Source organism: Prionailurus bengalensis, chromosome D1 (genome assembly GCF_016509475.1).
Source record: "Prionailurus bengalensis isolate Pbe53 chromosome D1, Fcat_Pben_1.1_paternal_pri, whole genome shotgun sequence".
In the NCBI taxonomy this organism is placed as follows: domain Eukaryota; kingdom Metazoa; phylum Chordata; class Mammalia; order Carnivora; family Felidae; genus Prionailurus; species Prionailurus bengalensis.
The window spans coordinates 17,831,259-17,847,838 of NC_057346.1; the positions used below are offsets into that span (position 1 = coordinate 17,831,259).

General features: G+C 39.9%; 1 protein-coding gene across 1 annotated transcript in view; it reads left to right on the forward strand.

Annotated features, from left to right (window-relative positions):
• The window catches only part of ARHGEF12 (Rho guanine nucleotide exchange factor 12), a 150,496-nt gene that overhangs the window by 110,370 nt on the left and 23,546 nt on the right, over positions 1 to 16,580 (forward strand). Inside the window, 12 exon segments of the mRNA XM_043579638.1 lie at positions 2,248 to 2,290; positions 2,594 to 2,699; positions 3,132 to 3,269; positions 3,959 to 3,991; positions 4,311 to 4,425; positions 5,121 to 5,226; positions 7,092 to 7,304; positions 12,243 to 12,375; positions 13,423 to 13,458; positions 13,786 to 13,940; positions 14,930 to 15,076; positions 16,368 to 16,453. Coding sequence (XP_043435573.1) covers positions 2,248 to 2,290; positions 2,594 to 2,699; positions 3,132 to 3,269; positions 3,959 to 3,991; positions 4,311 to 4,425; positions 5,121 to 5,226; positions 7,092 to 7,304; positions 12,243 to 12,375; positions 13,423 to 13,458; positions 13,786 to 13,940; positions 14,930 to 15,076; positions 16,368 to 16,453 — 1,311 coding nt within the window.

Here is a 16,580-nt window from a genome sequence, read left to right on the forward strand (position 1 = left end):
TGTGAAATATATGGTTGGTATTTTGGTAGGGATTGCATTAAATATGTAGATTGCTTTGGGTGGCATAGACATTTTAACAATATTTGTTCTTCTGATCTTTGAGCGTGGAATGTCTTTCCATGTCTTTGTGTTGTCCTCAGTTTCTTACATCAGCATTTTATAGTTTTCAGAGTGCAGGCCTTTCACCTTGTTGGTTAGGTTTATTCCCAGGTATCTTATATTTTTGGTGCACTTGTAAATGAGATTGTTTTCTTAATTTCTCTTTCTGCTGCTTCACTATTAGTGTATAGAAATGCATCAGATTTCTGTACCTTGATTTTGTATCCTGTGACTTTACTGAATTGGTTTATCAGTTCTAGCAGTTTTTTGGTGGATCTTTTGGGCTTTCTACGTATAACATGTCATCTGAAAATAGTGAAAGTTTAACTTCTTCTTTACCAATTTTGATGCCTTTTATTTCTTTTTGTTGTTTGATTGCTATGGCTTGGGCTTCCAGTACTTTGTTGAATAGAAGTGGTGAGAGTGGACATCCTGTCTTGTACCAGACCCGAGGGGAAAAGCTCTCAGTTTTTCCCTATTGAGTAAGATGTTAGATGTGGGTTTTTCAAATATGGCCTTTATTATGTTGAGGTACGTTCCCTCTAAACCTACGTTGTTGAGGGTTTTTATCATGAATGGATGTTGTACTTTGTGACTTATTTATTTTACAATTGGAAGTTGGTACCTCTTAATCCCCATCACTCATTTAACTTATTTCCCACCCTGTTTCCCCTCTGGCAACCATCAGTCTGCTCTGTATTTATGAGCCTAATTCTGTTCTTTGTGTGTGTTTGCTCATTGGTTTTAATTCTTAGGTTCCACATGTAAATGAAATTATACAATATCTGTCTTCTCTGTCTAGACCAGTTGCCTTGTATAATACCCACTTGGTCCATCATGTGGTTGTGAGTGGCTAGGTGTCATTCTTTTTTATGGCCGAGTAATAATTCCACTGTGTATATCTACCACATTTTCTTTATCCATCCATCTATTGGTGGATAGTTAGGTTCCTTCTATATCTTGGCTGTTGTAAATAATGCTGCTATAAACATAGGGGTGCATGTATCTTTTTGAATTAGTGTTTTTGTTTACTTCGGGTAAATCCCCGGAAGTTAATGTCACATTTCTTAAGAGCTCCAAGCTAAGTCAAATCTTTATTTTGCTGCTTGTGATCTGTATTAAATTTATCAGCATTAAAGTGTAATAACCCTGATAGATTTATTTGCTGATTATTCTTTCATGTCACAGGTGGTTTATTTATTTCATATAAATACAGAAATGAGCGTGTATATACTTTTTTACATTTATGCTAGCAATACTTCTAGGACAGTTGGTTGGAGCTACTGTGTAACAACGTCAGTGAAAGAGAAAGCTTTGAAATCCATTTCACTGTTCTTCAGATGAATTTGGAGATCTCATAATTTGCAGCAGCCTTATTAATGTAAAGCTTTAGATCTTACAGGAACTGTTTAAATTCTCAAAGTATATGACAAGTAGGTATACATTATAAAGTAAGCATGAAGAGGTTAAGATACTTTCTTTAAATACAAAATAAGTTGTTTTCTAAGATACTTCCCAGATTGATGAGAGGGAAAACACAACTATGTGGTAATAGGACCGAAAACTGCAGATATTATGGGGAAAATCCTAGCTAAGAAGAAGTTAATTATGACACGGTTACCTTAGTTGGGTCAATAGTAAAAACTATGGATGGTTATTGGAGATTTAATACTGCAAAGGCTCGACATTGACATCCAGTACCTTCTCATCGGGGCATGAATGTTGTGAGGGTTCTTTCACTTTACATAGGAAATTACTGGTAATACGTGGTTTGGAGTCTCAAGTACAGCAAAAAAAAAAAAAAAAAAAAAAAGTCATGATTATATATGACTAAATTTTTCATACCATATATACACAGTTTCGGTGTTAGCTATATTGATTCAAATGATGTATATAACTGATTATATTAACCAGTGATTATAGATATTTCCTGTATATGATCATTGGGGGAAAGGGCCTATTTTCATGTTGAAACAGTGGGACATTCCAGAGCTGTGAAAGTTGGATGGGATAAGTGAGCTTAAACCTGAATGTGATTGTAAAAATAGTTATCCAAGTTGTATCTCTTCACTTTATACAAGTCCTTATATATACACCTTATATAAGTATTTAGTGTTGTTTCACTTTTTGTTTGCATTTTTGTTTTAGCACCTGAAAGTTTCTGTTCCTGATGAAATATCAATAGATCTAGGTAAGTTTGGAGTATCAATATTCTGGAGAATTATGTCTCTGTCAGATATGTAGCACAGTTCATCTCTAAAGGTTTTATCTGTCATGTGGTAATGAGCAGATCATCTGAATCACAACAGAAAATAGGTTCTGTAATACATTAAACGTATATGAAATTGGAATTGTGAGGTAAAAAACAAAATGCACTGAAGACCTTCTCTTTGTCTTATTCCAAGTTTGTACCAAATAGCATTGATATGTTGCCAGTTATAATGCACAGGATATACCTTCACATCAGGTAACTCCTTGCCTTTTCTTTATGCAGAAAAAAGAAGACCTGAGCTTATACCTGAGGATCTACACCGCCACTATATTCAAACTATGCAGGAAAGAGTCCACCCAGAAGTTCAGAGGCACTTGGAAGATTTTCGGTAAGCTTGGTGGCAGATATAAACTGTTATGGTAGTTCTGAATTAACTTTCTGTTTAGGTAGGAAAAGGTTACACATTAAGTCCTTGGCTTAGCATATAGTCTTTATCACTGTGATTAAAATATAAGGAATACCTAGAGTCGAAGAGTTGGCATGGTACTGAGTCCACAGTCCCCATTCTGTATGCTTTCAGGATTTGAGCTCAGGGCTCCTCTAGGCTAAGTGTGTTCCTTCAGGATGTGTGTTCTGTTGAGTGATCGCCTCTAGAATTCTTTTCCTCTGGTGTCCTAGGTGACAGGGGCCCCAAAATAGAAAACTGTGACATTTTGCCTGTTGCTAGAAACTCATAGCCATGGAAACTCTGATGAAACATCTCCAGAGGGAGACGGTTCTTCTCTAGGCCACCTCAGGAAGCTTCTCCTGTTCCCTTTAGGCAGAAACGTAGCATGGGGCTGACCTTGGCTGAAAGCGAACTGACAAAACTCGATGCGGAGCGAGACAAGGACCGGGTAACTTTGGAGAAGGAACGGGCATGTGCGGAACAGATTGTTGCCAAAATCGAAGAAGTGTTGTAAGTAACAGAAGCATGTGCAAATGCACCTCTCTCTTGAGATGCTCCTTAATGCTTAAAGCACACTTTGAACAAACTCAAAAGGGGAGTCAGACCATGTATATGGAGCCATGTATTTTGGTTTTAACATTTTAATTTTTTTTTTTAATTTTTAAATGTTTATTTATTTTTGAGAGAGAGACAGAGCATAAGTGGGGAGGGGCAGAGAGAGAGGGAGACACAGAATCCGAAGCAGGCTCCAGGCTCCAAACTGTTAGCACAGAGCCCAATGCGGGGCTCAAGCTCACAGACTGTGAGATCGTGACCTGAGCCGAAGTCAGACGCTCAACCAACTGTGCCACCCAGGCACCCCTAATGTTTTAATTTTTAAATTTTGCTGATGTTTTAGAAAAGTTCTTGTGTTTCTTTTTCTGGGCATTGGTAAAATGAGTAACTATAAAATGTCTAACTGATCAGAAACACTTCCAGTGGTTTTAGTTCATGGGCTTTGAAACTGTTTGAGGTCAGGAAACATTTACAGTTGATGACAGGAGTGAGAAAAGCCTGTAGTCCCCTAGAGGGTTAGGGTTTCTCTGCTATTTCATGCCAGGTGACAGATTGAGCTCTGTTCTGTTGCTTCAGGTATCTGAGTTAATAGCAACTCCTTCGTTAAACTTTAATATTTAATTTTGAAATATTTTTACTTTTAGGATGACTGCTCAGGCTGTAGAAGAAGATAAAAGGTAATATAACTGGGTTTTTTCCCAAGAATTTTACAAAAAAAAGAAACTGTCTTTTCTAAGTCCTGAATTATGATTTCTTTCTTTTAACTTCAAAGTATAGAGTGTCTCCCTCTGGTGGCCTCTGTTTTATTCGACTAATATTCTAGTGTCTGGAGTAGAGTCCTTTTCTATTTGCAGCCAGTAGATACCTGCTTAGTTTTTTCTTGATGAATGAATTCTAAGAATTCCAGTATTGAGTTTTTTTTAAGTCATTCGATGTCTTTATTCTGCCCACCCTCCCTTCTCAGAGTCCTTCTTTGACTTAATCCTTTTCCTCCAGTTCAACAATGCAGTATGTTATCCTTATGTACATGAAGCATTTGGGAGTAAAAGTGAAAGAACCTCGAAATTTGGAGCACAAGCGAGGTCGGATTGGATTCCTTCCAAAAATCAAGGTAGGACTGGATACTAGTGTGTTCAGGTCCCTGTGCTTCTTTACACGGGTCGCAGTGCCTTCCTTCGTCTTTGTATTTACCGATTCAGCAAGTTAGTGCTGGGCATGCTAATGTGTGTAAGACGTGGTCCCCGTTCTCAAGAAAGTAAAAAATCTAGTGAGACATTCAGGCGTGGAAACTAATGATCAGACAGTGTGAGGAGTGCAGATAGCACTTTATGCCGAGTGCCATCCCAGCTCTGTCACGGCCTCAGTCTTTCCTTTTATGGCGCCGGTCACAGTGTGTGATTATTTATGTTTTCGTTTAGTTTTTGTCAGACAGGGCGGCTCTGTGAGGGCGAGGGCCTCCTTCGTCGTGTCCCCAGCTTTTAGCACTGTGCCATCATGCAGGAAGGGCTTATTGTTTTTCAGCAGAGGAATGAATTGCTTGGAACTGGCTCCTGGTAAATGTGTTGTCAAACTACTTTTTTGTTTTCCAAAATCGTCAGCTCGAAATAGGTTGAAAAGACATCTTGAGTTTGACGTGCACACGGTACCGTGTGCCAGCCTCTAACAAGTGCTGCGTGTGTGTGTCTCACTTGCATTTAGCCAGTTCTTTCAGCTGACCATTAGAATTGCGTTTCTGTGTTCGACAGCGACAAAAGAACTCGACTCTGTTGTGTGTCTCTTATCTCTCTGATTGTACCTTGACTCTAGCAAAGTATGAAGAAAGATCGAGAAGGCGAAGAAAAAGGGAAGCGCAGAGGATTCCCCAGCATCCTGGGACCCCCGAGGAGACCAAGCCGTCATGACAACAGTGCAAGTATGTGAAGCCGGAAATGGCGCGTTCTCACCAGCTCCCTCCATCTTCCCTTCAGAGGCTCAGTTAACTAGAAGTATTGGAGACAGGTGTTCTTGAAATGATTCCACTGAATTTCCAATGTACCGTGCTGGCATTCAAGGTTATTTCTGAGCTAACTATCCCCACGTGGCTCTATAATTATCTTAAACACCTTCTTTAGGGGCACCTGGGTGGCTCAGTCGGTTAGGCGTCCAACTTCGGCTCAGGTCATGATCTCGCGGTTTGTTAGTTAGAGTCCCGCGTTGGGCTCTGTGCTGACAGCTCAGAGCCTGGAGCTTCGGATTCTGTCTCCCTCTCTCTCTGCCCCACCCCGGCTTGTGCTCTCTCTGTCTCTCTCTCTCTCTCAAAAATAAATAAACATTAAAAATTTTTAAAAAGACTTCTTTAATTGTAGTATCCTGTCAGTTGTCCATAACATAATTTACTTACCTATTCGGATTTTATTTGCATTCAACTTCTGTTAAATCAAAAAAAAAAAAAAAAAGTGCATGGATTTCTCCACCATTCTTTGTTTAATCTTTTTATACACGTATTACTCACTCTCTCCATACTTATACAATGTCTCCACCTCTCCATTGTGCTTTATTTCCTGATCTCCCTCCACCCTCAGGCCTAACGGAGAGAGATCGGCCCTCTGCGGGAGAAATAGGGAGGGTGGTACCACCGGGCGGGAAATTAGGTCATGTAGTGGTCTTCGACCGGGCAGCACCGCGTTGGAAAATATTGGCGAGGTTGGAGTGGGAGTGGCATTGTGCTAACAGCGGTGCTGGATGTCCGACGCCAGTAGTGGTGTCGAATACCAGTAGTGCCCCAAACACTGAGAAGATGAAGGAAATTTTTAGAGACGAGGTGGAGAAAATGGAATATGTCTTTTTTTTTTTTTTTCTTTTTTGGAGAGAGAGAGAGCGCATGTGTGAGCAGGGTAAAGGGGCTGAGGCAAAGGGAGGGAATCTTAAGCAGGCTTCATGCTCAGTGAGCACAGAGCCTGACACAGGGCTCAATCCCATGATCCTGGGATCGTGACCTGAGCCGAAATCAAAAGTTGGAGGCTCCCCTGGCTGACCCACCAGGTACTCCAAGAATGGAGTCCTTCATAGGTGCTGTCCATGAGTTCCAAGGGATACAGAAGGAGAATTTTAGGAATTAGGGAAGGGAGAAGTTTAGGATTAGGGAAGTACAGAGCTATGTGAGGGTGCGCAGTGCTGTGGGGGATGATGACCTAAGTGTCTTTAGCTTCTCGTGGTTACTGATGCAAACAGGGATAGTGAGCAGGCTGCAGATTAATCTTGATCGTGTCTGAGGCACGTTATGATGGTGCAGCTGTGAGTGTTGGGGGGCGGGCGGGGCCTTACCAAGGCTCACAGAAGGCTCCATCTTCCCTCTTACAAAAGTGAGTACGGTTCTGTGTGCGTCCATCTCTTCTCTCAACACGCTCCCTCCCCACCTTTGCTCTCCTCTCCTTTTCTCCCTCTTGTCTCTCCTTCTCACTGCCACCTTCTCCTCCCTTTCTCTTCTGCCTTCCTCCACCTTCCCCTGCCGTCCTCTCTCTTTCCCTCCCTCCTTTTCTTTTTTCTTCCTTTCTTCTTTCCCCCTTTCTTCCCTTCCTTTCTTTTGCTCTTTCTCTCCCTTTATTTTTCTCTTTCCTTTTTTCTTCTTTTCCTTCTTTCATTTCTTCCAGTCTTATCTATCTGTCTCTCACACAGTAATAATTCACAAATATTTCCCATGTTCCAGACAATTTTTAGATCCTTTACATCTTCTTCTTCTTCTTCTTTTTTTTTTTAGATTTTTGAAACATACATTATTAACCATTGCTTTCTGTTCAGTTGGCAGAGCTATGGAACTACAGAAGCAGCGGCACCCTAAGCACTTATCCACACCCTCTTCTGTGAGTCCTGAGCCTCAGGACTCTGCCAAGTTGCGCCAGAGTGGGTTAGCAGGTGAAGGAACAGACGTTGGGTACCTGCCAGCCAATTCCATGTCCTCTGGGGCTTCAGGGGCCACTCTTTCCCAGGAAGGAGGGAAAGAGAATGATCTGGGTGAGCGAATGCTGTAGTGCAACTTAACTAAGTCTCAAGACTTTAAAACGGTCACACTAAGTCAGCAATAGAGTGGCATATTATTTTAATCAAGCCTGAATCCAAGTTTAACTTCATTTTAACGTTTTAATATCTTCTACAGCTGGTGATAAATCTGTGCTAAGTGATCATTTTGAATTCTCACCAATTGAGGAATATCGATCGAGCGCTCTGTCAGGCATTAGCTCTGTATCCGATGCTGGCACACAGAAGTAACACTTAGATTCTTGCCCTGTGCTGCTTAGTCCCATGGGGAGATAGTCACACCAATAAAAAATTCAGATTGTGCCTGATCCAGTAATGGAAGGGTAAAAGAAGTGTTGAGGGGATTTAGTAGCTAGAAGCAGACCTGGGGGGAGGCTGAAGAAGACTTTTTTAAAAACCTGAGATACTAGAGGTGTGTTGTTGTTGTTGTTGTTGTTGTTGTTGTTGTTGTTTTAATACTATAGGGAAGCCAGGAAAGAGGAGGAGGTTGAAGATGCAGGGGACAGACTATATATAATGAATAGGGAAGAGCTTGGAGAAGGAGAGAGGAGATGAGAGGCAGAGCGTGTGTGAAGGGCAAGGGGACTTGAGGAGTAGAGGAAGATGTAAAGTAATTGTAGGTCACTGGGAAAAGAGCTTATTACCATATTTCTTCATACTTGTTATAATGGGTTTCTTAAGCAAGTGAGCTGGGTGAATCAGTGGTTTTATTTGGAGAAGGGAATGCCTATCTATACTGGCGATTTTGGAAGCAGTTCAATTTCTGGTATGACAGGGTCGAGGATAAAGCTATGGGAGTGGTCACTGAAATGGCATAAAGGAAGTAACTAGAGATGAAGAAAGTAAGGGGCCAACAAGCCAGGGGTTTGAATACCTTAATATCCCTGGGTTTTGAGGTCACCTCATGTGATAGCAGCAGAGAGAGGGAAGCTGTGAGCCAGCAGCCAAAGGTTCAGTATTGCTAGATGATTGTCGTGAGGAGGGAGAGCATGTGATAGTATCTCGGAGTGAGAGTCTCAGGCGGCAAGAGATTTTTATAGGAAGGCAAGATAATGGTCTGACAGTAGTATTGAGGAACAAGGGTATCTATCTCCGCTCTGCCCTGAAGTACACAGCGTACGATGGAAACATCTGTCTCCGTTTGAGAGCACTGTAGCAGAAGAGGTCATCGCCAGTGGGATAGGCAGGTTTTTATTTAAGACAAAGAAGGAGGGGTGACATTTGTAGAACACTCTGGAGGTTTTATCTTACGTGGAATTCTGAAGATGTTGGGTTGAGTACGTGCATTAATTCATGGCTCCTAGCTCTCACTGAAATAAAAACATGGCAGATGGGTAACCAGTAACAAATAAATAAAAACCATGAAGAGAAAGGAAGTGGAGGAAGAGAACATGTTATCAATAAGTAAGAGATTTCAACAGGGTTTGGGGAGATTAAAAGTAGACAAGAGTGGTTTGATGAGTAAAACAACATAGAGGAAGCTGGAGTCCATAATCCGTACAAGGGGTCCCAGGCGGGGAGCCAGTCTGCCCATTAGAACCCTGGAAAGATGTTGGGCTCAGCAGTTGGCATGTGTTACATGGAGTGCATGAGTAAGAAATAAAGCTGAAAATAATTAATTGAAGGCCTGTAATCAAAACAATGACGTCAACAGTTTCTGATCCTTGCATTGTAAAATGTGAGCCGTCTGTCATTTATGTACCAGAAGAACATGAGTGTGCTCTTTTATTTTTTTTTAATTTTTTTTTTTCAACGTTTATTTATTTTTGGGACAGAGAGAGACAGAGCATGAACGGGGGAGGGGCAGAGAGAGAGGGAGACACAGAATCGGAAACAGGCTCCAGGCTCCGAGCCATCAGCCCAGAGCCTGACGCGGGGCTCGAACTCACGGACCGCGAGATCGTGACCTGGCTGAAGTCGGACGCTTAACCGACTGCGCCACCCAGGCGCCCCATGAGTGTGCTCTTTTAGAGGAGTTGAGTGAGTTGTGTAGGGAGAGCTGGGTAGGTCCTCCTTGACATTAGTGCCCTGGAGGGCATTAATTAGGACATTAGTTCTAACAGTTGGGGGCCTGAAGCCTGACAGTAGACATGCCAGGGTCTCACCCTGTCCAGAGAGCTCCCAACTGAAATGGATCTGCTTGTGTATAGCTGCAAAAGAAAGCCCCAGCAGCTACTCAAATACGAACAGTATTACTCGCTGTTGAAAAAATTTGCTTGCTAGAGTCAAGACCTAAGATAATACATTAATGCCAAACCTATTGATGGCGTAAAAAAAGAAAACGAAATAAACAGAAAAACCGCCCCTAGCAGAAAACCGTAATTTAGGTAATAGACAAGAACGTTGAAAAAATACCTCTAAATTAGATAGTATACTTGGGGAAATTTTAAAAATAATTACATCTGTAAAACAAGAATAACAGTACTATGAAAAAGGAACATTCCGAAACCAAAGAGAAATGATTTAATATAACTATTACAATACAATAACTACCATATTAGTTATCAACTGCTTTGTATAAACCACCTCAAAACTTTATAGCTTAACACAAAAAAACACTTATCGCGTCACATTTTTGGTGGGTGGGGAACTTGAGAGCAGCTTAGCTGGGCAATTCTGTCTCATGTGGTTGCAGTCAAGGTGTCTGTCAGTCATCTGAAAGCTTAGTCAGGGCCGGGAGACCTGCTTCTATGCTCAGGGAGGTGGCTGGTGGCAGGGGGACTTACTTAGCTCCTTGCTGGAGTCATTGACTCCTCACCACACGGGCTTCTCCATGGATCTGCTTGAGTGTTCCATGACACGGTAGCCAACTTTCTCCGGAGTGATCCAAAAGACAGAGCAAGAAAGGAGCCTGGCTATCTTTAATGAGTTAGTCTCTGTGGGTGCACATCGTCACTTCAGCAAGTTAGAAGCAAGCCCCTAAATCTAGCTCACACTCAAGGGACAGAATAATTAGGCTCGACCCCTGAAGGAAGGAGTATCAAAACTTTGTGCACGTTTTTGAACCACCAGAGCTACCAAGAATTAAACAAACAAAAAAAAAAGAAGTCCGTAAAAATAAAGTCAAGAAAATATTTCAGAATGTATATCAGAAATACCAAGAGACAGAAATTGGAGAGACAAGAATTATATAGAGAGAGAGAGACTCGAGAGGTCCTATATCTGCCTGTCTGATGAAAGATCAACAGAGGAAATGGAGGAGAGACAGAGAAATGATGAGAGAGACCATCTTAAGGGTAAAGAAGAATAGTTGTCTTCACTGGGAACCACCTACAGTGAATAACAAGAACAGTAATAATAACAAGAGCCATACCTAAAATGTTTCTGGAAATTTCCGTGCATCAGAGATACAGAGTCCTGAAAGCTTTGAAGGGAAAAAAAAAAAAAAAAAAACCACGGGGATTATGCTGCGTCACATTTCTCATTATAACACGAGGGGCTAGAATACAAAGGAGCCATGCCTTTCAACTTGCTGAAAGAAAATCATTGAACTTAGAATTCGATATCCATCCAAATTACCCATCAGAAATGAAGGAAGATACAAAGACATTTTCAGATATGCCACGATTCAAAGTTTAGCTGAAATGCACCCTTTCCTTGAACATGATTTGAAGATACACACTCCGGCAAAATGAGAGAAAACTGAAGAAGAAGATGTTACGGGATCCAGGAAATGGTGGAAACAACCCAAAAAAGTGGGGACGGGCAGGCAGTTCCTAGACGATAGTTATGTCACAGGCCAAGGGAGCAGCTGCTCCCGACTAGAGCACGAGAACTAGTAGATAAGAAAAAGGGAGATTCTAAGCAGTTGATAGTATGATGTAGCAAATGAAAAACTCTGAGAATTGATAAAATGATAGTGTTTGACAGTTGTAAAATAAAGCCATCCAGAAATGCTAAGCGAAACAGTTGTTCAAGAAAGTTAAGTCATGATTTAAATGTGAAACGAAGTTAAGTGGCATAATCTTGAAGTAGCTGAGGGAGTGCCTGACCTTGATGCAATGAGCATTCTATTTCTCATGATCCATGAGGTGCATCTTTGGACCAGCAGCAAAGGAAACATAATCCTAATTAATATCCCTCTTAACGTGGCAGGAATAATATGTATATGTAATGTGTTGTATTTTGCTTATGACACTGTGTACATTGACACGATAATGTAAGCACTCTGTTGGTTTTCAGGCTTTTAGAATCCACCTAATAGGCAAGGCACAGAATATTTAGGTGTGGCCATAGATCAGGGAAATGTAAAACTCCATCGACTGATTCAAGTAAAAATGTAGTTGAAAGAAATGAAGGGTAGAAGGAGAGAAATACAATTAAAGGGAAGGATATAGGTAAACCAAATACCTAATTTGATATAGAGGAGATTTAAGGTACTAACTTCTTGATGGAATAAAAACACAGATATAATTCTATCATTTAAACTTAGATAATAACCAGTAACTCAGCTAGTAATAATAATATAATTATTATCCATCAGGAAGAAATGGGAGGAAAGTGAAGGTGGGAAGTATAACTGAGCAAAATCCTTAGAGGAGGAAGAAATGTATATTACCTAAAGGTAGTAAATCAAGAAAAAGAAGTATGAGGTTATTATTTCAAATTGGACCACCATAATAACTAAAATTTGTATGAAAAAGATTGGCACAGGGGTTAGAAAAAGATAACGTCAGCAAATGTTTCTCTTCTGAGTTGTTTACGTGTCTTATGTTGGTTTTTAAAAAGTTGCTTAAAAAGAATATTTCTGTTTATTTTTTAGTGCATTTTATATCAGAGTTTTGGTTCTAGCTAACCTGTAATTGAATTACGAATGTGCTACGGATGGATTGAAGCTCTCGTTGGAGACTGATTTTTTTTGGAATCGTTGTCTTCATTAACACCGTCTAAGGGTCTGACTTTTCGTCTTTTCAGGATCAAAGCAAGTTGGAGAAACACCTGCATCTGGAGACTGCATGGATGGCGCCCCTCGCACTCCCAATACCATCTTCGATTTCCCACCTCCTCCGTTAGACCAAGTGCAGGAGGAGGAGTGGGAGGTGGAAAGGTAATTCAGTGATTTCTTATGGAGGACGGTTAGGCCAACTTCACCTATTTCATTGTATAGCATTCCTGCACTTTGTAGCGTTCTCCCCACATATGCTTTTAAGAAAGGAACTAGAGCTTATAGCTGGTAAATCTTAGACAGGTACTGAAATGTTTTTAATTTATTTTATATTCAATCATTATAACTTCCAGAAAAATTGTTTATTAGCCACTGTAGTTTAACCCAGTTTTGAGTATCTCTGGCATAAATTTCTTTCTCTTTTACTTTTTATTAAAGTATAGTTGGCACACAATGTTACTTTAATTTCAGGTGTGCATCGTAGGGATTTGACAAGGTTATACGTTCTGTTGTGCTGGCCACACGTGTAACTGCCATCTGTCCCCCCACAACAGCTATTACAACACCATTGACTGTATTCCCTGTGCTATGCCTTTCGTTCCCCTGACTTACACACTCCATTAACTGGCAGCCTGGATCTGTCACCCCTTCACCCGTTTTGTCCATCCCCTCACCACTTTTTTTCTGGCAGCCACCAGTTCTGTATTTATAGGTCTGTTCCTGCTTTCTTTGCTTCTTTGTTCATTTGTTTTTTAGATTTCATGCATAAATCGTATGGTATTTGTCTTTGTATTATTTCACGTAGCATAATACCCTCTAGGTTCATCCATATTGTCACACATGACAAAAATCTCATACTTTTGATGGCTGAGTAATATTCCATAGTGTGTGTGTGTGTGTGTGTGTGTGTGTGTGTGTGTGTGTACATATATATATATATATGTATATGTGTGTATATATATCACATCCTTTTTCTCCACATTCTCACTGACACTTGCTATTTCTTGTGATACTAGCCATTCTAGCAAGGTGATATCTCGTTGTTTGATTTGCATTTCCCTGGTGATCAGTGATGCTGAATATCTTCCCATGTGTCTGTTGGCCATCTGTATGTCTTCTTTGGAAAAATGTCTGTTCAGGGTCTTTGGCATAAATTTCTTGATTTCCATTTTGTTTTTACGTTGACCCTTTATTCTCCATTATTTTTAGGGTGCCTGAACATGGGACACCAAAGCCCTTTCGAAAGTGAGTAATCCTGAAGTAACTTTCAGTAGAGGCATATTTTAAGAAATAGAAAACTAACATTCTAATTTTAAAGGAAAAAGCCTGTACATGGATCCGTTAGATAGTATACAAGAACGTTCTTAGTAAACACAAACTATTCACAAGATATTTATAGAGTTATATATAACACATGTAAATCATTTTGTATGAGAGGATGATGTTTCAGGCCCTGCGCTAGGCAGTACTTCAGAAATATGACTTATTTGCTGTAATATAAAAACTTGTGCTATTTCCCGTTGTCCACCTGATGTCCTCAGAATAGAATTCGTTATTTTTTTTTTCCATCAGATTCGACAGCATAGCTTTTGGAGAAAGTCAAAGTGAGGATGAACAGTTTGAAAATGACTTAGAGACAGATCCACCCAACTGGCAACAGCTCGTTAGTCGAGAAGTGTTACTGGGACTAAAGCCTTGTGAGATCAAAAGACAGGAAGTAATTAATGGTGAGTGTAATTAGATTTTGTTGTTGTTCACACATAGTGAGTTTTATTAGACTAAAACAAGCCCCTGAGTCTTGGAGTTTGCTACAAAATTTCTGCTAGCCTTTTGTTTTACATAAAAGGGAACTTAAACTAGATAGCTGATCCTTGAACTTTCCAACTCAAAAAATGCAAACGCTTCTATGATTCTTAATGATAATTTAAAAGGCAAAGGTGTTTAGCTTTCAGGGTATTTAAGGTTCATAGCATTATAGATCTTGAACTTGAATAGTCATTAAGACAATATGGGTCCTCTCACTTCACTGTTATGCCAACTTATTTTTATGCATAGATTATGAGGAAGCTCAGGCTCAGGGTGATTGGTTGAATTAATCAAGACCACACGGCTAGCTGATAAGTGATAGGGAGAAAAGTGGGAACCAGTCCTTCCTTTATCCTCGAGCAGTATTCTTTATTTTACCCCAGCGTATATGTGACAGAAATGGGGGTGACATGGAGGCTGTGCCCTCCACTGACTTTAGGATGCTATTTAAATAAATATCCTTCCTGTGTCTGATCACTTTGAGATGTAGTGAAATAACAAGTCTGGCCTCAGAAATGAGGGTTTGTAGGCAAATGAGATAACCAAAATACTATGACTTCTGAAGAGGTCTCAACTGAAAGACTATATACTATTTGGGCTTTAGCTTTCTACTGTTGTTGGTGGGTACTACTGTGAAGAGACAGAAGGATTTGGGAGTACATTGTTACCTTTAATATACAGAATAGCTTTGAATGATATTTTTCATTTGTTGGCATTCAACTCTTAGAGCCAGTATGTAGGAGGGTCTCATAGATTCAAGAAAGTGACATCAGAAATACTACATCCTTTCAAGACTATGAACAATTATTATAGAGCTAATTTGCTGCTTAATTCCAGTTAAAGCTTGTGTTTGGTCTCATGGAATCATTCTAAATGAGGTATATTTCATATTTCCTTTTTTTCTGCTTAGAATTGTTCTACACTGAAAGAGCTCATGTTCGAACACTGAAGGTTCTTGATCAAGTGTTCTACCAGCGAGTATCCAGAGAAGGAATTCTGTCACCGTCAGAACTACGGAAAATTTTTTCAAACTTGGAAGATATTCTTCAACTTCACAGTAAGAAAAATCAACTCTGATCTTTGTGGTTAACATTTTTAATAGACGAAAGATTGTGAGTGCATAAAGGCGCCATAACAGTAAAATCTTCTAAATGTATCCATGTTAGCATTTCTGAAATTATATAATAATATGTGAGCACATAACTTAAATAAAGAAGTGATCTGAGGGGCGCCTGGGTGGCTCAGTGGGTTAAGTATCCAACTTCAGCTCAGGTCAAGATCTCATGTCCGTGAGTTCAAGCCCCATGTCAGGCTCTGTGCTGTCAGTTCAGAGCTTGGAGCCTGTATCGGATTCTGTCTCCCTCTGTCTCTGCCACTCCCCCACTGACATTCTGTCTCTCAAAAAATGAATAAACGTTAAAACTTTAAAAAAAAAAAAAAAAAAAAAAAAGAAGTGATCTGATGTTTGAATACCTCCCTCCCCAAACACCCACTCACACCATCAGCCTTTTGTATATAAAGTATTAGCACCAGGAGTTAAGGTCTAAAGTTGATGTCTAAGATAAAAAATATGAATAATTAAAATTACCCTTGGAAGTTTCTTATCAGTTGCAGTGTATGTGTTTTAAAAAATATATATCCAATATAATGATGTATATATTTTTTGGATATATAATATACAGTATATAATTTCATGATGGAATAATTTTCAGGAATTAAATTATTGTTGCTTCAAAGGTTTGAGTAAATATATAAAAAAATTCTACCTTGCTGGCTTTCCTTGGTTATAGTCATCTCAGACCTTTGTAGACATTTTCTCTTTTTGTAAGTCACTGCTTCTCTGTGATCCTTAATTCTCAAGCTTTCTTGCATCAAGGATGCCATCAGCACCTGCCAACGCCTGCCTACCAAATTGATGCCTTTTACGTCTTTGTGGGTGATCTTAGGTTTCACCGGCATGAACTGACAAGTTCAGTGTGATTATATCCACTGCCTGTGAATGGGAACGTTTTGAGAGCAACAGTAGGCAGAATCACCTGTTCTATTTAAATTTCTTTATGAGCATGGTTATGAGGGAGTCTTGAAGTTAGATGCATATTTGATGCACCTATACTGTATGTAATGTGCTAGTTTCCACATTGTTTTATGCTTTGGCACCTGCTTTTCAGAGAGAGCTCACAGGTATCTGTACGTATAAGAATTGTGTTCAGATTTATATTTAAGGAGGCAAGAAGCGGCCACACTACTGTGAAAAAAAATTTTTTTTTTGAAAATTTAGGTTCTTGGTACAACCAGTAATGCAGGCTGTATACTTAATTATTTTTTGCTGTTTTTTTTCCCCCCCTTAGTTGGATTGAATGAGCAAATGAAGGCTGTTCGCAAGAGGAATGAGACCTCAGTTATTGATCAGATTGGGGAAGATTTACTGACCTGGGTAAGGAAATTTGCTATTTCATTTTAATGTTTTTATAGACACTTGAAGATCACATTCAGGGTTGAGTAACTAATCTGCAAATTTGCAAACTCATCCACGTTGCAAAGCTCCTGTAAAGATGAAAGGG